General features: G+C 49.0%; 3 protein-coding genes across 3 annotated transcripts; 1 reads left to right on the top strand and 2 right to left on the bottom strand.

Moving 5' to 3' along the window:
- Window positions 1–5,513: 5,513 nt before the first annotated feature.
- LOC112901423 lies at window positions 5,514–6,531 on the bottom strand. Its single transcript, XM_025970339.1, has one exon. The coding sequence runs from the start codon at window positions 6,360–6,362 to the stop codon at window positions 5,727–5,729; it is 636 nt and encodes a 211-aa protein (XP_025826124.1). The 5' UTR covers window positions 6,363–6,531; the 3' UTR covers window positions 5,514–5,726.
- Window positions 6,532–10,455: 3,924 nt separating this feature from the next.
- LOC112901422 (E3 ubiquitin-protein ligase PUB23-like) lies at window positions 10,456–12,889 on the top strand. Its single transcript, XM_025970337.1, has one exon. The coding sequence runs from the start codon at window positions 10,689–10,691 to the stop codon at window positions 11,925–11,927; it is 1,239 nt and encodes a 412-aa protein (XP_025826122.1). The 5' UTR covers window positions 10,456–10,688; the 3' UTR covers window positions 11,928–12,889.
- On the bottom strand, window positions 12,882–16,309 carry LOC112901421 (pentatricopeptide repeat-containing protein At4g13650-like). Its single transcript, XM_025970336.1, has 3 exons — window positions 16,190–16,309; window positions 13,162–16,096; window positions 12,882–13,069 (listed from the first exon to the last, which is right to left on the bottom strand). The coding sequence occupies exon 2, from the start codon at window positions 16,014–16,016 to the stop codon at window positions 14,001–14,003; it is 2,016 nt and encodes a 671-aa protein (XP_025826121.1). The 5' UTR covers window positions 16,017–16,096; window positions 16,190–16,309; the 3' UTR covers window positions 12,882–13,069; window positions 13,162–14,000.
- Window positions 16,310–21,415: the final 5,106 nt, after the last annotated feature.

Genomic DNA, 21,415 nt, shown 5'->3' with positions numbered 1-21,415 from the left:
GATTGACCAGCTTTGAACTAAAGATTGAGGTCTCCTTCTGAACCGACAGGAATCGAAGCTCAGGCTCCTCTTATGCGGAAGCCATTGATGGAGCAGACAGCTTGCATTGCTCCTCCTGGCTGCTGCATGTCATGTCATGGCGGCTCCCGTCGAAGGCGGTGTCTCGCCAAGACTGCGACGGAGGCAGCGGGGCGGGGGAAGGACCGCCTGAGCCTGTCCTGCATGTGCTCTTCTGATGGATGGAGCCGCGGGATGCATCCCGACGGCCGGCGGCGGCGGCGGGCCTCAACCCCGTCGGGATATGGAAGTTTTGCATCGACACGAATCGCGATCAATAATCGCGATCCGATATTTTACATAATAAAGACCCCTAATATTTTACAAATAAGGCCCGCTCGGGGTCCTTCTCCTTGGTCGCCGTCGGCCGCCGCAGGTTCCGCCCGATGCTTGCGCAAGGGTCGACCGGCGATGCATACAGACCTTGGCCCTCCACGGATCCTCCGCTCCCGCGGTTAGGGACGAGAGCAAGCGCGCGGCCGGACTCATTCCGACCGGTGGAGCGGTCCGCCGGGCTGGTTTGTTGTGTGAGGCTCGCCGGTCCGTCGGAGCTAGCAGAGGATGGCAGAATCGGAGCTTGGAGTGCTCCTGCCGCGTTTTGTTCCTGGCCGGAGCTCAATGCCGCGGCGCAGTCGTCTCTCAAAGCGGAATTAATGGATGGTGGCGGTTGCTCTGCGGCTGCCGTGCGGTTTGCCGGGCGGCAACAGCAACCCACCCAGACCCAGGCAGGGCAGCTGCTACTGCTAGTGCTAGCTCGTCGTCGTCTAAGATTGGGATTTGGGAGACGGGCCGGGCTTTGCGATCTGAGAGCTAGCTACCTAGTAGCTCATTAGAGGTCGACAGCTAGCCATCCATGAGCAGATGTGTCAGGAGCTGCATGCTCCGAAATACAATGCAGTTAGCCCCTACTTTGGTGTTTAATTAATTTGCATCCAAAATACAATGCAGATGCCTTCCTTTCTTTTCTACTAACGCCAAGGGAGGGCGAGGGCGAGGGCGAGGGCCAGGCGGCAGCGAAGCAAAGCAAAGCATCATCCCCTCCTCCCTTTCCCTTGGAGGGAGCTGGAGCTGGAACGTTCTTCCAGGCTTTGGTGGGCAGCTCTGCTCTGTTATGCTTGTGCGCTGCACGCCTGCACGGAGCCGGTTTTCACAGAGCAGCAGCAGGCAGTAGCAGAGGCACAGAGCTGCAGCAGCGCATGCCTTTTCTCATGATCACACACACCGCCCCGTCTCTCGGTCCGGCCAGCGCCCACAGGGAGGGGGGATATTTCATTCACTCAACACGGGTGTCTGGGTGTCAGTGTCAGCAACGACGGAGGGTGGGGAAAGGGCTGCGAGTCCAATCATATCAGAATTTCAGACTTGACAGATACAGAAAACCATGGAGGCGAGGCGAGGAACCCGAACCAGCAGCCATGGCCCTCCGTCTCCCTCTCCTCCCAGCCATTGCCACTCATTCAATGCAGCTCCCGTCGCGTCGTCGTCGTCGTCTCGTGCGTGCGTGGCCGTACCCTGCGCCGCCTATATCCCATCCCCCCCTGACGACATGGCTACTCTGACCAAATGCAAAGCTGCTGCAGCTAGCAGCTAGCACACACAATCCAAATCCCCATCCCCGGGCCGGAGGGCATGATTGGCGAACGGCATCCTGCTGCATCAGATGCACACAGTATGTATTGTGCGTGTCTCCACGAATCAATTGAAATGATTATACGTATCGTATGGTATCTCCCACCCTGATGTCAAACTCAAACTCGCACTCTCGATGCCGATGCGTGCAGTGCATGCTATAGTAGAGGGAAGTAGTAGGCCTTTTGCTGTGTGGTCATAATAAAGCTACCCAGGTCTCGATAGATTCAGCCATTCAGGTATCCAGCAGCAGACCGCAGACAACCAGCAGCTCTCTACTCTACTCGTGTATACAGAGATGCAAATCCAAACGTTGACCTCTACACTGTGTGTGTACTGTCGTCTCCAACGAACGAGCTGTCACAACACTCCCCCGCTGCACTGCAGCAGTCGATCGAATGGCTATCTAGCTAGCTGCAAGTTGTTCACACCGTCCGACCTTTAACATCATCATCATCATCGTCCTCGTCGTCATCATCATCATCGAGCAGTAGTACGTACGTGAAAAAGCCAAGTATTGTCCCAGCTAGCTTCTCTAGTCGTACGTGGACAGGTGCAAGTTGGTACAGGAACAAAATGGATCGCAGGGAGGGGACAAGCAAAGCAAGTGCCTTGTTGTTCTGGACATCTATCATCATGTTTGTAGTATATCTGTCTTTGCTTCTTTTAATTCACTGGTATTGTTGTCTAATGTGTTTTTGCAAAAAAAACATACGCTGGCATACATATTATTATATTAGTCCCCCCAACCCAAAAAAAAAGATAGAGTTGAGAACTTTGGTTTTGAGATTATATTTATAGGATCGACGGTATTCTCTTTTACCTAAATCTACATAAGACCACCAACTTTATACTCTTTTACGGACGTATCGTGACCGCTTCTGGGTTCCGATTGGTTTCTCGGTGTTCCGATTGGAATTACGATTGATTTGTTCGGATTTCGATTAGGATTCTTGTTGACGGATAAAATATTATTATTTATTTTAGAAATAACAGAGATAGAGATAGAAATTATCCAGAAAGCTCACCGTCCACCTTTTTCTTGCATAACCTTTATCTTATTATTTATTATTTACTTGTGCTTTCCTCTCTCCGTCGTCCCATCATCAGACTCAGCCCAGAGGCTGCCATGCCTCTCACCGCACTGAACCCCAGCCGGCCCGTCTGTATATATATGGCACCACATTGCACATCTCTCCCTCCGATCCATTTCCCAATTGTCGCAGTAAACCACCATATCGATCACACCTCTCCCTCTCCGTTAGTTCTGCCAGAAATGATGAGTGGCTCCCGCAGGCGCACCGCAGCCGCCGTGCTCTTCCTCTTCCTCCTCGCCACCACCTTGTTGGGCGCTCGCTTCGTCGACGGCGCACGAAGCATGCAGCAGACGACGAGGAGCGGCGACGTCGTCAGGCCGGCGCCGGCGATGAGGCTCTACGGCGGCTACCTTCCACGGCCCAGGGTGATCCCGCCCTCCGGCCCCTCGGAGGGGCACAACGCCATCGGCCCGGAGGACGACCAGCGGATGATGCTGCGCAAGCCTTGATCCATGCATCGGCATCGACCACCAGCAGCCATGGCGGCCATGGTTTGCAGCGCCGTGCGTGGTGCTGTGCATCAAGCAGGTCAACGCCATGCATATACAGCACTACTACTTAGCTAGCGGCAGCATGTCGTAGCGGCCTCTCAGGCATGTATATAATATACGGTTGCTGCGCTTCACTTTTTTTTTTTGAATCATGATTTTAAATCGTCGGGCGGCCAGCGGCAGGGCTGCGCTGCCTCTGGGATGTTTAGCGGGCTATAATCGGTATTTAACTGTAGCGGCTGCCCTTCCTGACAGCTTTAACTTGGTTTTAATAATATATACGGTACTCGTTCATCTCTGCTACTAGCTAGCTCTTCTTGATCTGAGAGATTGCTGCTACTCACAGAGTATAATCCGATTTCTCTTGAAACTAACCATCTATGTATAGTACGTATGCTGGTTAAGTGACTGAAATAGGATTATTGGATCTAGCTTTTGCACTGTGCTTGCTCAGTTGCTTTTCTTTTTTGACGACGTTGCTCTGGTCTGTTGATCGTGAGTTGAATTCTCAATCGCCGGTCTAGCTATGAGCGAGAGAAAAGGGCACAGTAGAGGAGAGGATGGAGTAGTGTAGTGTCACCTTGGAGGGGAGGGTGTTGTGCAGCAAAAGGTTGGCAGAATGAATGCCAAAACATTGTGCATCCATCATCGGGTTTACGTTACTCCCATCATTGCAAGCAACCTACTGTTTTGACCTCGTCGATCGGCATCTTCGTCGTCGTCGTCTACAACAAAGTACTGCAAATTGCCTGCAGCAGCAACTCTCTTGCATTGCTTTGTTTTCTTTGACATTGCGCATTTGATTCGTGTTAGTAGAAAAAAAAGAGAGGATCTCGGGTGATTATTCATACCAATAATTGGTGATCGATCGAAGAAAAGGATGCATGCGCCCTGTCCCTGTGTGTGTGACTGTACGTTGATCCAAGAGTTTGTTTCCCCTGAAGGCCTGAAATATGCAGTACGCACACATGGAGGCAGGGGCAGGTAGACGTTGCTGTTCCACACCACGTCAGGGCCCGGCCCGGGCGGCCTTTTCTTGCTTGACTAGCAGAGTGCACTGCATGCGGCAGCAGTACTAGAGGAACATATATTATTAGAAAAACAAAGGAGAAGAAGGATGAACATGCATATGATGTGATCGAGGCATGGCACACAGTACATGCAGCAATAAAAGACTAGTGTGAAGTGCAGGAGAGAAGAGGGGATGCATGTGTTTGAGTGAGATCGATCGATGGGAAAAGACTAGCTTGTGGTACGGCAGCCGGCCATCACCCCTTCCCCTACCCCTCTAGCTAGCTGCTGTCGCTGCTGATGAGGTCACAGGAGGGCCGGGGAAGGGAGGGAAGGGAGCACAGGCAGAGCACAGTGTCTGTAAATCCTGCACGGCACGAGCCTGGCTCCCTGGATACGGCCGATTCTGGCGTTCCGCTAGAGCCTGGCCGCGAGGGCTCTTGTGCACGCGCACAGCCTGGCTCGGAGGGTGGAGCAGGCAACCAAACTGACGGACCCTGCATGGGGTGAGCCTGGCAGGACACCAAGCACGCCCTGCTTGTACTGTGCTATTAGTATTAGTATTAGTATTTCGGGGTGCACAGATAGAGCTAGTAGGGCAGCTGTATGTAGAGGCGTACAGTACATAGCTCCCTTGTGTCCGTTGTTAGTGTAATCCAATGTTATTCTCAAAAGAAGAAGAAGAAGTGTAATCCAATGCTGCAAGTTATGAAACTGCAACCCCCCCCCCCCTTTACGTACTGAAATTAGGATTGTTTGTGTCGGCGTGGATGCATGTGTGTGAACCCTACCTTTGGCCGGTAGTAGCACCAAAGGATCAGCGTACGTACGTGTCGTACGATCCAATCGAATCCCATCCGGGGCATTGACTTGTACACAGCGTGTGCGTGCGTGTCCAGCGGCGTCCTTCACTACCTGCTTCGTCGGCGCGCCGGACCTCACCGATCTTCTTCTTCTACAATCAGTTTCTTCGATAGATCAGGTGGAGAAGAGAAGGTGCCACCGAAATGCAGTCGTTTCAACTCATCGACTGATGGACTCTGCTTCGACTGTTTCAGCTGCATCAATCACGAGCAGCGCAGATAGGGAATTGTATTGAAGGCCCAACCGTCCAAGCAAAAGCTCAGCTCGGGACACTAGTACATTTTAGGCAGCGTACCCTCTATCCCTTTTTTTTAAAATAAAATCTTTTTTTCTTGAGCTACACCTCAACATATATGTGCAATAATTATCATAAACTCATTTATTAGACAATGCATGCATCAGCTTGTACTTACATGTAAGATGATGGAACTCATGCATGGCGGAATCTATCTTTACAGAATCATCAAAACTCTCAGCTAGCTTAGCTCGTGTGTACCAATCAAGTGCTACTCCAACGTAACATGTACATGACACGCCTATATATCTTTACATGTATACATACATATATATATATTAGTTACTGCTGGTTGACGAAGAGATCCCCCTGATAACACGCGCCAAGAGACGACGGCACAAGGAGAGGATTTGGCGTCTGGACCGCCGCACCTGCAGGACCAGCAGCCGCCATCATGCTCTGACGACTCTGATGATCGTATAGGAACGCCGCGGGGCTCATCAGCTGATCGTCACTGATGAAGAAGCCGAGGCTTCTAACGATGCTGGCCGCGGCATCAGCAGGCAGACAGGAGGCCGCCGGCGTGGCCGGGGCAGCCGCCACTGTCGTCGTCGTCGACCACAGGGACGAACTCGCCACCAAAGGCAGCTGCCCGTACAACTGCAACGGGAACTGTGGCTGTAGCGGTAGAAGGGATGATGCTGATGAGAGGAGCATGGACGACGATGATGACGGCGGTGGAGCACCGGTGAGGCGCTGCACGACGGACTTGAACTCGCTGGGTTGCGCGTGCACGACTTTGGGTGACTCCACGTAGATGATCACCGGCTGCTGCTGCTGCTGCTGCACCGGCCGCTTCTTCCTGCCCTGCAGGTCCGCCTTGTTGGTGACCTTGAGCGTAGCCGGTCGGGGGCCCTGCAGCCCGTGGTGGCGCTGCATCGTCGATGGAGACACCGCCGCCGGTGAGTGGCTCGGCATCTTCGTTCGTCTCCGCCGGCTGCTGGTGCTGCTGGTGAACGTAATAGCAAGCTAGCTCGCTCTACAAGTACGTACTCGATCCGTATAATTGTTGTGAGCAAACGGCGGTGTCTTGCTGGCTTAATCTGGTAATAAGGATTTGCGGCGGAGTGGCATCTGAATATATAGTAGTAGATGCCCGGCCGCCCGCTGGTGCCGGGACTTGGTATTCATCATTCAGTCAGTCAGTCAGTCATTCAGGTGTTGGTGTGTGCCTACCGTCGGGCGCGCCATGGATCAGGTCAGAAGAGATGATAGTCAAGGAGCAGTAGCGACTAGCGAGGGTGATGGAAGCAGAATCGAACGAAGGTGAAGAGAAAGCAGGGGCCCGGTCAGACCCTGTACCAGTTCAAGTCGCTTTCTTGCAGCTTAGTTTCTCGCATGCAAGTCACTGCGTCGTCTACTCCATCGCATCTCGATCCATCTCTGAATCATTCAGCTAGCTGCTCGAATGTAAATATGCTTAATTAAATATAATTGAACCGTACGTGTCATGAATGAGTCTCCTAGTATAGTATAGACCAAAAGTTTCTTACATTGCACGTAGGTACGACGGTGCAAAACTTAATGCGCGCGGCATGATGAGATTGGACGCGCGCCGTCAAAACTCAAAACCCCAACCTGCATCGTATTTGCACCGACGTGTTGCTAGCCAGCAACCTACTCGATTGATTAGCATAGCAGATATAGTAGTGCTCTGTATTTACTGTCCAAGAAACGGATGAATAGTATACTGTATATCTTTTATTTGGGCAAACAGACAGGCGGAGATGGAGGCATATTATATGTAATAAATGAAGAATTTGGTAAGCAACGACAAATTAGATCATCGAGTTGTAGACTCTTTGATTATTTTGGCACTATATGTATATGAGGACAAGAGGCCAGACAGGGCTCTGACCACTTCTCCACATAGACTTTGTGCTTCAGCTAGCTAATAATGCTGACCAGTTAAGCACGGCTAGCGCTACCTCCGATCCATGCAGTATCTATCTAGCGGTTGCAAAGCTCAATCCATTCATAAATGCTGCTGCTACTCCTGACTCCTCCATGCATCTACCTATCATCATCATCATCATCATCATCCATGGCAGATTAATTTCTTCTTCCTCCTCACCGTCATTTGGCAGGCCCATAATAAATCATGAGCCAGCAGGTGAAGTGACTAGCTAGAAATTGAAGCCTGGTCTCATTCTGTCATCAAGCTATACTATCTAGCAAGCATCGAAGAGAAGGTCGGAGTCCATGACGACGGAGTCGCCAGCTTTGAAGCTGAATGGATCCAGCAGTTCCATTTTCTATTCTCCGATCGATCATCATATAATAACTTTATTTGTTTGATCTGCGCGCGTTAGTTGGTGCGTTTAATTTTGCTGATTTGTGCATGCATGGACCGATGCATTTTAATACTATCCATCTATTTATCTAGTACCAGAAAGCAGCAGAATGGGGGTACGAGACGACGATGGGGTCCAAGTCCAACCACCTGCTTAATTTAATTTGCAGCGAATCCATCCAGAAGCTGCGTAGTATGCAGTAACCCAAGTAGCACTGGCTGGAGGTCGCATGCATGCATTCTCCGAAAGCGGCAATGGGATGATGCGCTAGCTAGCAGCTTGGCGCCGGTTGCATCGTATATACACTTTTTCTCCGATTGTTTCCCAAAAGGTTTACCCAAATATTTGTTTCCAAAATTTTCTAAAAATTTTCATACTAATTTACAAAAGAAAAATATATAAAATTACCATCACTTGATATTTTGGAAAAACTAAAATTGGATAACTTTGGAATCGGACGGTTTCTAAAGGTAAGGGGATGAAAGCCTGGTTTTTCAGTTGAGAGGTGAAAATCAAACGTTTTGGATAGGTGATGGGCCACATGGACTTTTTCTTAAAACAAGTGCAGTCCGAACTGGACCCGGAGGCCCAGGTAATTTATCTCTCGTCTTTTTTTTTTAAGATGGAAATTCTCTTTTTACTTCTTTGAACTTTGAGATGAATCCACGTTTCCTCCCTAGGCAATAAAATCGTCCATCTAGACTCCTCGAACTCGCAATACCGGACACATGACCTCCCCGACTGATTTCTCTCGATGGATTTTCTCTTTTTTCTTTTATATTTATTTTAGCTGAATCTTTGAAAAATCATAGTAAATAAAAAAATCATAAAATAGAAAATCCAATTTTGTTGGACTCCAAATAAGTAGATCTATGCAGTGAATATATGATATGATATAATTTAGTAAAAAAATTATTATACTTTCGTATATATTTTTTTATAATTAATTCATAGCTACAGTTTCCATGGTCCAACTATAGTGGACTAATCATTATATTCTTACCATGTAGTAAAAATTTTATACTTATTAGATTATGTATTCTTAGGAAACTGAAGAGTCTAGTTTCGGCAGGAGTGAAGTGGAGTGGAGAAGCTGATCGAGCAGCGCTATTCCTCCCTGCTTAGTCGTTCCTATTATGTAATATCGTCTTAGGAAATCTTTACAGCCTAGCCGTGGTGAGCGTGTTAACCTCTCATTGTAACAAATTCTATTTCTTCTATGCACTATAAAGATACGCAGCTTTTCTACGTATTCGAGAAAAAAAATTAAGGCCAATCAACCTTTTATGTTCATGCAAGTCGGGCTGATGATGCCAACATACACAGTGTAAATTATTGTCCATTTAAAAGATTAGGTTCATACTATATCTATAGGCAACGTTGGATGGTCATCGATAGCTTAGCTACTAGCGAGCTAGAAAATTCAAGGACTTTCCTCCACATCGACCATCACTTACCTCCACATCGACCAAGTATATTTTAGCTTTTCTGCATTTGTCTTTGTCTGTGCATGCGTTGGAGCCGTTCGAGAGATAGCAATGCGTAGTCTCATCTAGTGTGTGTATCAAGTCAAATCCAACAGACAAATCAACCTACTCATTATTAATCAGCGCCTTATTACGAGAGAGATTGGTCGAGACCGCAGCAGGGCGACCAAAAACCGAGACTTACATACCGTTTACCAAAGCCTTGGCATTTCTCCTGTCCTATTCACTACTTTTCTCTCCGGAACACGTCATGTCCTATTCACTTGTCCGCACCACTACTATTCTAGCACTGCATCTTCTCCAGTCACCTCAAAACGTACGTCTTGGTTGCATGCCAAGACGGTAAACAGCTAAACATGTCGCTCACCTCAACGTCTCACATGGAAAAGATTGAGCTATATTTAGCCTGTAGATGAGCAGAGTTGTTGAAGAGATTTTTGCTATCTTTTGGTTCAGTTCACCTAGCTAGCTGGTCGGGTCCTACTGCAAATTAATTTGTAAGGGGTTAAGGAAAGATGCCTCTCGGGGCATCTGAGAATGCACAGCACATGTGACGAACAGGTCAAAGATGCCCCACCTATGCAAATTTCCCGTTCCTGCCTAGTAATTCACCACGCAATTTCCGTCCTCAGCGTACGTACCATCAAGAGGAGCCGGCCAAAACCAAAAGCATCGGTACATACAAAACCAAGTTAAAATAGAACGGCCTCCTAGGCGTTGGAGACCTCTCGTGCACATCTGTTTTTCTCTCATTTCGGTCAACTCTTTTCAGCTGCATGCATGCATCTCCACTGTCGTTCCTGCTTGACCCTTTCTTCTCACAGAAATTATTAGACAAAGTTTGGTGCAAAAACATCTATCTCGAAAAGAAAGCTTGGTATAAGATGGAAGCTAGTATTAGTTGCTCTCTTTTTAATGTGCAATATACTATATAAAAGTAGTACAAGTCTATTACTAAGACAGCACTTAATTAGCTCCTACCAAAAGTATATATAATATAATATTCTAGACCCAGCAGAGAAGGTCGTTTATTATTTAATGTTTGGAGTAGAATCTTCCACTCTACCACGCTACCAGACCAGAAAACCAATTTAATTTCGAGAATTAATCAATGGAGCATGGACTGGTCAGCTCACGCTCGTGCTCGAGCTCATCGCCGTGTGGACTTGCACACGTCTTTCAATCCATCCTCCCCTGCTTCGCCACTACCGCTCTCTTTCTCAGCTCCTGCTAGGTGGGTGCTAGCTCATATAAGGAGAGCGCCATTTTATTTCCACAAGCTCCTCTCTGTGTCCACTCGCGCGCCCGCAACAACTCTACCTCCATCCGCCATTGCTCTCTTCTTCCTCTTCTTCTTCATCTCTTCGAGCTTCAGTGCCACCACACAAGTAGTTCGAAAGCACGCAGAAGCAAGAAGAAGACAGGGCCATCTGCTTGATCTCCAAGTTTTATACCAATAATATATGGAGGAGGAGCCGCAGGTGGAGGTGCCTTGCTACTTCCTGTGCCCCATCTCGCTGCACATGATGCGCGACCCCGTCACGCTCCCCACCGGCATCACCTACGACCGCGACGGCATCGAGCGCTGGCTCCTCACCGCCGGCACCTGCCCGCTCACCAAACAGCCCGTGCCGGCCGACTGCGACCCCACGCCCAACCACACGCTGCGCCGCCTCATCCAGTCCTGGTGCGCGCTCCACGCGGCCGACGGCGTCCAGCGCGTTGCCACGCCCAAGCCCCCCACCGACCGCGCCCGTGTCGCCTCGCTCATCTCGCGGATCGGCGCCAATCTTACGTCGACGCCGCAAGAGCTCCTCGCCGCTCTGCGCGAGCTCAGGGACGTGGCGTCCGAGAGCGAACGCAACAGGAAGCTCGTCGCGGCCGTTCCCCGCGCGGTGGACACTTTGGTCGGCGTGTTCGTCATCGCATCGGCGACAAGTGCTGCCGTCTGCGACGAGGTGCTCGAGATCATATCCTCGCTAGAGCTCTCGGAAAAGTGCCTACTAGCTCGTGTCATCGAGACGAACGAGGCGCTCTCCCTCGTCGACGCTCTCGTCTCCGCTCTGCAACGATCCAACACCGCTTCCAGAGCGCACGCGGCGCTGCTTCTCCAGAACGTGACGGGCGTCATGTCGACCAACAGCCTGGTGCCCCTGCCGGAGCAGGTGTTCGGGGAGGTGGTGCAGTTGATCCGCGACAAGGTATCCAGGGCTGCGACCAAGGCAGCCCTACACGTGCTCGTGGGCACAACACCGTGGGGCCGCAACCGCGTCAAGGCGGTGGACGCCGGCGCGGTGCCAGTGCTGGTGGACATGCTCCTGGACGGACCGGAGCGCCGCGCGTGCGAGCTGGCGCTAGGCGCGCTGGACCGGCTGTGCGGGTGCGCGGAGGGGCGCGCCGAGCTGGTGGCGCACGGCGCGGGCGTGGCGGCCGTGGGCAGGAAGGCCTTGAGGGTGTCGGATGTGGCCACCGACAAGGCGGTGCGGGTGCTGCGGTCGGTGGCGAGGCACGCGGCGACGACGGCGGTGGTGCAGGAGATGGCGCAGACCGGCGTGGTGGGGACGCTGTGTGTGGTGGCGCAGTCGGAGCAGTACGGCGAGAGGACGAGGGAGCGGGCGCGGGAGACGCTCCGGCTGCATGCGAGGGCGTGGAGGAGCTCGCCATGCCTGCACCAGCACCTCCAGGCCATGTACCCTTGCTGAACAGCACCACCCTTGTTGTTTTGAGCAGGCTCGTTTTCCCACTGTGCTGTGCATGGATTATTGGTGTAGTTGTAGCTCTGAATGGAGGTGTACAAAGGCCGGACATAATCAAAATCAAGATCGTTCAAGGCAAAGAATCCGATTTGGCAATTCTTTTGGATGTTTCATATTAGCTTTTCTTTCGTACAGTTTCATTCGGATTTGCCGTCGTCATCAGCTGGGTCTGCTGCCAAATTTGATCAGGAACATAAACCGAAACATATGATGGTTGCTGGGTAGGCAAGCGATGCAAGGATTCGATGCCCTTCTGGCAGGACGACATTCAAGCTGTTCACGCGATACGATTGGTGCAACTAACGGTACCAAGATTCAGTGCACCATGCAAGCATGAGAAACGATCGATGAGGAAGAAGTAGCTAGGGTCAACCTGTTCAAAAAAATAAGTAAATACAGAGTGTGTAGTGTAGGAGGGCAAGTTGGTGTGTCGACTGTCAAGCTCTCGTCTCCTCGTCTCATTGTGATCCAATGCACTGTGCACTTCAGATTCGAAGTAGGCACACCCTGCTGTCGGATCCGACCACCATGCTTTTTCGAAGAGTGAGGCGCTTGCTGGGCGACGCCGCGGCGGCATCCGTCCCCGCGGCAGCCAATCGCCTCAGAATTCTTATGTCAGATGCTATGCCTCGAAAAGACAGCAAGAGATGTTTTATTACAGAAGAGAAGAAAATAATGAAAGAAAACATCATCGATCGTCACGCATGCCCAAAAGCTTGACGAACAATGTGTTAACATAAGACTGCGTGATTTGCATGATCAATGCGTTATAGTTGATTGACCTTGATTTATTCAAGGATGAAAACTCCGGTCTAGTGATGTATGTGTATCTATATGTGCAAGAAAAGAATCCGTAAAATGTCCTGGCAGGGTAAGGATTTCATAGAAAGGCCAGGAGGGGGAGGGGGGGGGGGGGGATGGGAGCAGGCATGCATCCAACCACTCTTAATTTTGGAACCGTGTGAAGTAGCTCTGCTTCAACTCGCGCACTTGTTGCAGGAGCTTGAACATGATGGCCTTTGCGAAGATCCTGAAGAATTTTGACAAAGTTTCTGCTCATATCTCTTGCTCTCTCCTCACGCCATATCCTGAAATTGGCATTAACATATAAGCACCTCTGACAGAAGAAGATATATTTTTCAGGTTTCAGGTTACAGCAAAGGAAATGCAGCAAATTTACCTCAAAGTAGTGGAGAGCTCTTACTTCAACAACTCTGACAAGGTATTTGCAACGACAAAGCAATTTTGAGAAACTTTCAATAATTTCCTTTCTATCTAAGCTCCAAAGTTCCTGACTGAAGTTTTCTTCTTAACAGGCAGTCAGGTTATTGGATGATGTCGAGGAGCTATTTGTGGATATTTGACTGAAGGTGACAAAAAGAAAGCAAAGATGTATCTGAGGCAAATCAGCGGGAAGACTCACACTCTTACCACGTTTTTCCTTGAGAATACTAATTCATAAGGTTTCCATTCCTTAATTGTCATTCTTTTCTGATCTTTACACAAACTGTCAAACTTCCAGGATTATTCACTGGCGGTTTCTAAGAATTATTCATCAGTTACTGTATCATGGCACACATTGCTGGAATCCACCCTCAGCAATCAAACAAGGTGTACATGTCAACATCTTATCCTGTTCTTAGGTGAGCATCTCTGTGTTTTCAACATCATCGAAAACGTTGGCTGACAATAAAGAAAAGAAGTGTCACTATATTTTCTTCACTTGTAGCACCCCAGGTACAGTTTACAACACCGGCAGCATCATAGAATGTTGCACCTTCAAACATGATAATCACTGAAAGTCTACAACCGTGTCCTGCGCAGTAGAAAGCCTTTTGCACCAGGACCATATCATTTTCTCAGTGATAATATGACACAGGTCAGTTCTCAAGGAGTCTAGGATGACCATGCTTTGCTTGCGCTCATGGATACCTTTGTTCAGTTCGTTGATTTCTTATGATCAAGTCCACTATGCTTCTCTGCAACTATGGCAAGTAAACTCGGCACTATCAACCACTCTTACATCACTCCAACTCGTAACACATCAAATATATTCTCAGATAATTCTTGTGCATCAATCCAACTACTACCCATGTCCTTTCTTGCTCTCTGGGTATCGAACACAGTGCGGTTCCAGGCTTTTTCATCCCACATGTCAACTGAAGCATGAATGCTTGATAGTATAATGTACGGTGAAGGATCATCTGGTCTAATTTCTAGAATCTTCCTGGCTGCTATTCTTCCCAACTCCACATTACCATGAACCCTACAAGAAGCTAGCAAAGCTTCCCACACTATTTGGTCTGGTTCGCAAGGCATGGCATCAATGAAGTCTATTGCATCACAAAATCTTCCAGCACGGGCAAATAGATCAACCATGCAGGTATAATGCACCATCTTGGGCTCCAAGTTGTATTTTTCCTTCATTTGTTTGAAGTACACGCAGCCCTGTGCTACATGGCCCATCCGGCTGCAAGATGATAGCAGGCCAGCAAAAGTGAAATCATCTGGGCAGACCCCAGCCTCTTGCATCATATCAAATAGCTGGACGGCTGCCAGCTCATTGCCATGCTGTGAAAAACTTGTGAGTAGTGCATTCCATGAGATGATGCCTCTATTACTCATTGAGTTAAATATCTTCCATGCGATCTGAACACTTCCACAACTGGCATACAGGGTGACAAGTGCATTCTCCACAGAAGTATCATCATCAATACCTAGCTTCAGAGCCCTTGAATGGATTTGCAATCCAGCAGCAAGATTTGAGGTGGTAGAGCAGGCTCCTAGCACACCAGTGATGCAAAATACTGGAGATCCTAGCCCTCTCCGAAGCATCTCCCTAAAGAACATGAGTACCTCTTGAGCAAGACCATTTTGAGCATAGCAAGTTAACAATGCCGTCCATGATATGGTGTCCTTTTTTTCCATTAGCTTAAATACGGTTTCAGCACTAGTGATATCACCACATCTGCTATAAACAGTGATGGTAGCATTCAGCAGTACAGTATCCAACTTGAAGAAAGTTTTTAGAGAATAGCAATGTACCTCCCTAGCCATTCTCAGTTGTCCAAAGGATGAACAAACCTGCAGCAGACCAGTCATAGCTGATTGGTCGATTGCTATATTTTCCTTTATCATTTCCCTGAAAACTCCAACTGCCTCCACATTGCATCCATTCCGTGCATACGCTCCAAGAAGGGAAGTCCTTGAAAATGAATCATGCCTTATACGACAAGCCAACCTAGCTATCTCATCAACTCCGCCACATCTGCCATACATTGTCATCAGGGCACTCCCTAAAGCAGTGTCTACCTCAGTCCCCATCTTCAGCAAGCAGCCATGAACTTGCATTCCAACAGGTAGCAACTCAGGCACATCAAACACCTTGAGGATGCAAGAAAACGTCACATTGGTAGGCCAAATCTTCAACGCCAACATTTTCTTGAACAACACAAGTGCAGTATCATGGTACTCAGACGAACCGTGGTTGACCAGACAGGCAATCATGCTCGTCCAGCTCACTACACTCCGATATGGCGCCAGCGTGAATGCCCGCCACGACGAGTCCACCCACCCGCACTTGGCGTACATGTCCACCAATGCTGCCGTGACGCTCTCATCCTCGTCGACGCCAAACTGGACTGCGCAAGCATGCACCTGCGTGCCAGCGGCGATGTCCCTTGCGTGGGCGCACCCAGCGGCAAGGCCCCCCAGCACGAACGAGTCCGGGCGGTCCCAGCTTCCCCGACCCGCACCGCGGAGCAAGTCGGAGAAGAGCGCAAACGCCTCTGCGAGGGCTCCGAGGCGAGCGGAGCCGGAGATGAGGACAGACCAGGACACAAGGTTGCGGCGCGGCATTTCGTCGAACAGCCTGCGGGCGTCCACGGGGACGGGGTGGAGGAGGTAGGCGAGGAGGATGTTGTTGCAGAGGAAGGTGGAGGCGATGCATCCGAGCTTGATAGCCGCGCCATGGACGGACTGCGGGTGGCGGCGGCCGCCGCTGCTGCGGAGGAGGGTGGCGAGGTGGTCGTGCATCGGTGCATGGCATCAGCGGCTAAGCGCTGCCTGTTCTCTCTCGTCTGCTGCTCGAGGTGGCCCACAAAATGACCTGTCACCTGTGCCCGCGAGCATCAGTGAGGTCTATAGAATAATAATCTGATATGGGACAATAATATGAAAGGAAATTAGAAAGAAAAAGAAAACACTACCAGCAACCAGCCTACGCCGGCACGCCCTACTTTTCGCCGGCTGCGAGACCCCATCCTACACCTCCGGCAGCTCCCAAGTTCGAGCCCCTGGCGGCGGGCGCCATTGGAGCTAGGTGGTGCACAGGCAGGCGATTGTGTAGCGCCGTGTTGGGGGGAAACGAAGGGGTTACGCGCGGATGGGCCTACCATGAACACATTGGGCTGGGCTGGGCTGGGCTGTGGTGAGAAAAGACCCACACATCCAGGAGTACTGGAATTTGCTGCTTTTTTTTGTTGACAAGGAAATTTGCTTCGAGTATATCCAGGAATACTCATCTGCATGCTACAACATTTTGAATGTGCTGTCCAGGCCTAAATATTTCTTCCATGGGCCGCATGCATCTAGATCGTTCGTTATAGGCCTGCATGGGCCATCAGCAGCCTCCCCTCTCTGTTGTTGCTTCTGTTCTTCTTTCTCCATTCATTTCGCTTGTGTGCGAGGACGCGGGAAACAGAATTATTTGCTATCATGCTCTCAAGCAGGAATAGCATGTTCCGGACCGCCAACAGATATTCATAGAACGAAGAGCAAACTGGAATGAGAATAGTCCTTGAGCAGAGAGCTGCATGCTCCTACCTCCTGCTACTGCACTACTAGCACGACTGCCCAGGAGTATTAGCAGCAGCAGCAGCAGCATTCTAAGCCCAAGATAGATGCATGGTCGCAGAGCATCCATCGCGTAAATGATCGACTCTATAAAAAAAAGAAGTGTGTGCATGCGCTGTCGACTGCACATGCTCCCGTGCCATTTTAATTAATCTCTGTTCCTGTAGCCGGTCGGCTAAGAAAACTAAAGTGGTTGTAAATGAACAAACTCCAACCATATCATAGATGGTGTGATTGATTTTCTTTGCTTCACAAGTGGGGACTTGGCAAGTGTCGTTTAATTTCGACGCGACTAGAACATACATGCGACTCTGAATTTGTCGGTGTGGATCGTCCATTCCACCGACTAGAAAGGCCCACGGCCGGCGGTACTACGTACGACGCTCGACCATTAGCATTTGGATCTAAACGAGCGAGATGTTAGTTGGACTATTAGCAGGCAGGCAGGCAGGAGCAGCAGCAATGCTTGCTGGTGATGATCTTCTTCCACCGATGGATCACATGCATTCATTCACCAACCGTTGCAAACGAAAGTCGTCCATGGAGGATTAATTGGATGCTGCTAAGATACATACTTTGCTATATAGTCAAATGAATAGTACTAGCTAGTCGTGAAAGCAGAAGGGAGACGGAATACTTAACTCCGATCCATCCGTCAATGCAAATTAAATACGACAATCCAGCTTTTATTTCGGGTGCGTACTGGTTAGCTAGCTTAGCTACTTGGCAGGTTTGGTTGCGGAGATCTAAACTTTAGCACTGTTATGTCAAAAATTATATATTATTTGAAGTATTAAATAAAATCTAATTATAAAACTAATTGCAGAACCTCTAGGCTAATTCGCGAGACGAATCTAATGAGATATATTAAGCCATGATCAGCGGATGATTACTGTAGAATCAATGTTGCAAATCATGGATTAATTAGACTCATTAAATTCGTCTCGCGTATTAGATGGATGTGAAGAAATTTTATAAATAGATTTTATTTAATACTGCTAAATAATAAGATTCTGTTTAATACGTTAGACCTTAGAAATCAAACGGAACCTTAGTCATTTTCTTGCATTGTGGCACGCATTGCATGCAGCTGCCGGCAATATAATGGAGTCGGATACCTAGCTATAAACCGCAGGGCGCAGGGAGCAGAGAGGGAGGGAGTGTCGGCAGGCAGGGCAGCGATCATGGACGAGCTGAGCGATAGATGATATGATTTTGCAGCTAGCCGAGCCAGCGCGACGGCCCCGCTGGAATAAGGGCCCCTGCTGCTCATCACAAGTTCCCAATGCTACACAATAATTCAGCAAAGCAGAACAAGCTGCGGCTGTTTGGATCGGACATCTGATTATCGTTGTATACGTACGTGACTAGATCGACTACCTGCTAGCTCCAAGCTGACCTCAATGTAAGAGGGTTTGCCCTGCCTAAGTTTACTGCTTTAGTTCGCTTTAGTACTCCAATTTATACAGCCATAAATAAAGAAAGTAAAGCCAGCTAATTTCAGTTATCATTACTGAAAAAAGCAAAGCGAAAGAGTCAATCTCACTGTCGCATGCATCTATCCGGCCGTGAAAACTCAAGACAAATCCTCTGACGGGACCATGTGTGTTTCGATCGGTTTTCAGTCATCTCATCTTGAGCACCAAGCAAGGAACGCTACCTGCGCAGCTTTGCTTGCTTGCGCGCATTGTTTCATCCTATTCATATCCTATATGTCCTAGTATATATGTATATATATCCTTGCTAACACCAGCATCCATCATATGTATGTGCAAACTAGCATCGATCACATTGGCGGCGGTGGGTAACATGCCATGCCATCTTCCAATGCAAGGCAAGGCACCAGCCTCCTGATGACAGAGAGAGATAGATTATTCTTCAATTAGCTAGTTTAATACGCCGGAGAAGACTGCGGCAGAGGCCGGGGCGGCGGTGGCGTGCGCCGCGGACGCGAGTTGTGGGAGGTTGAGGCCGGACCGGCGCAGCGCGCGGTGGACGCGAGGCAGACCCAGCTCCTCCCGACGCAAGCCTTGGCATGGAGCGCGACGAGCGCGGTACGCCGCGAACTTGGCGCTGGTGGCGTTGCCGGGCCAAGCGCCAGAGGCGCCCGCGGGCGGCGTGGGGGTCGTGGGCGCCGGGAAGGAGATTGTACGGCGGAATCCGGCCACTATCTTGACTCTCACCGCCTCACACCACCAGCCCCCGCTCTTACTCGGATCGATGAATCGATGAATTGATCAATTGTACTTCCACCTCAGCCCCTAGCGATGATGCGCGCCTGCCCCACACGGAGACGCCCGACGCGAGGGCCAGCGCCTGCGCTCGTTAGGCTATCTCCAACCGTCGTTCTCTGTATCCTTCTCTATATCTTTCATTTACAGAATTTTTTATAAAATTCTTTCCTCTATATCTCATTTCTCTCCAACAACGTTTTCTAAATCTCGTTCTCTATACATTAAACCCTATATTAGAAACGTATTTTGTTCCAAATTTTTATACATACGTATTTATCATACCTCAAATGCTATCGACATATTTTATTTTTATTTAATTCAGTGTTTAAAACGTAAAGAAAAATAGAGAAGAGGAGAGAGAATCTCTATATATAGAGGAAACCTGTAGCGTTCTCTATTTTACAGGACCATTTAGAGAACGCTGCTGGAGCAATAGAGAACGGAATCTTCTCTATATAGGTACAGAACGGTTTAGAGGATACCATTGGAGACAGTCTTAGGAGTGACGCGACGGCTCGCGTGTGGAGGGGCTGCGCGCATGCCCCTGACGCAGCGCGCCATCCGTGGGAGCAAGGAGCGCAGTCGGCGCCGGGAGTCGGGAGGTGCAAGTCACCGGTGCTGAGGACAAGGTATTAAGAGAATTTTCTCTAGCTGCCTAGCGAGCTTCTAGTCTTGAGTCCTGTACATGCACCCTAAATTTTAACTTTTTACACTCTCTCTCCGTCACATTAATTTTGGAACACAAGCATGGAACAGTAAATGTATGTAAAAAGATAAATAATTGTACAATTTAATTATATATCACGAGACGAATCTTTTGAGCCTAATTAGTCCATGATTAGATAAAATTTGTCAAATACAAACGAAAGAGCTACAGTTTCACTGTTAAAAAAAATTTGCAATCTAAACAAAACCTTGCTTGCGATTGCGTAAAAGGGACCTGCTCTCTGCATCGAAATGCGCATGTGCCCTTTTGACCGTCTGCCCGTTTGTCCAGACATGCCATCCCACTGTACTTGCTTTCTCCCTTTGACCTTTGATTTTGCCGCCCTGCCTATCTTCTTTCTTTTCTGCAAGCAAAGCCAGGGCAGCAATGCATTTCTCTCTTCCTACTACACAACATTTAGTAATCTCATCTTTTTATCGGTCAATGCAAACAGCAGTTACTGGCTTATTTTTCATGTCGAAGAAATAAAGAACACAAAAGTATAGTAACCAAGCCGCCTACCTATTACAGTATGAGACAAATCAATCAGACTGGCTTTCTTTTTGTCTGCTCTGCTACCAGGGCAGGGCTGGGCTGTGCTGGGCTGTGCTGTTTTCTGGGACTGAACAACAGAATCACGCAACCACATGGTCCTCCTGCAGTAGGCCCATCCAGCCATCCATCTCCTGCTGCTAAAAGCTAGCTAAAATCACACCACCAAGTCGAAAAGGGCATCCAATAGAAAACACACGGATAAAGCAGTAGGATGATCGAGTAAACAATAGCAGAGGCATGCATCCTGTGAGAAAGAAAAGGGGCCGGGGACACAGGCATACGCTGATATGCATGCATGGTCATAATTTCTGGAGGACTAGCTGCTATAGTACCAGGCACTACTGAAGTCTCAACTCCCAACAGAAACTGAAAAAAAAGGCAACGTAATTATGTAAAACGAGTTAATAATAAAGAGTGAACTTGCACACCGCAAACTGTACATTTCTTCTTCGTTGTCTTGTTTGAAACTTTTGCCCTGTTCCCATCAAAAAAAGAACTTTCGTCCTGAGAAGAAATTAAGTTGCGCCACTACATGCATGTGTCCATGCCTGCTGACTGCATGTAGCGTTGCTGGCTAGCAAACTTCTCTGGTACCGTACCTTTGGCTGAATGGCAGTGGGTCGGCTCTTGCTCTAGCTCTTGCTGGTCTGATATTCTCTGGGAATCGGATCGCATCTAGCTGACGCGCGTAGCAACAGTGTGGACCGGCTCTTCTTTGTGAAAGATGAATAAGAGAGCAAAGCAACATAGGAACCAGTACTGCTACTGCTAGCTAGCAATTGCAGTACTGATAGTTCCAAGAAGATGCATGCACGCAGGGGCAAATTCCATCTGTGGTAGGTATGGGTCAGCCAGCAATTTACATAAAGCAGCTAGCTTCATGATCAGTCAGGCAGGAATGGCATGATGAGTGAAGGCGGGGGCGAGCAATGCAATTGCAGCCGCGATCGAGAGGCGGGCGGAATAAGAGCACGGCGGAGGGAGAAAGCATGCGAAGGTAAGGTAAAGGGCGTGTCTGGAGTCTGGACTCTGGTACTTAGTTCGGATCACATGCCAGTCAGAGGTGCTTAAATATAAGCATGCGT

The sequence above is a fragment of the Panicum hallii genome, chromosome 7 (genome assembly GCF_002211085.1).
Source record: "Panicum hallii strain FIL2 chromosome 7, PHallii_v3.1, whole genome shotgun sequence".
NCBI lineage: Eukaryota > Viridiplantae > Streptophyta > Magnoliopsida > Poales > Poaceae > Panicum > Panicum hallii.
Note: the sequence above shows the minus strand (reverse complement) of the source record. Positions and strands in the feature narration are given on the sequence as shown.

Coding starts and splice junctions, on each gene's coding strand:
- LOC112901422 (XM_025970337.1), top strand. CDS start 10,689: ATGGAGGAGGAGCCGCAGGTGGAGGTGCCTTGCTACTTCCTGTGCCCC.
- LOC112901421 (XM_025970336.1), bottom strand. CDS start 16,016: ATGCACGACCACCTCGCCACCCTCCTCCGCAGCAGCGGCGGCCGCCGC.
- LOC112901423 (XM_025970339.1), bottom strand. CDS start 6,362: ATGCCGAGCCACTCACCGGCGGCGGTGTCTCCATCGACGATGCAGCGC.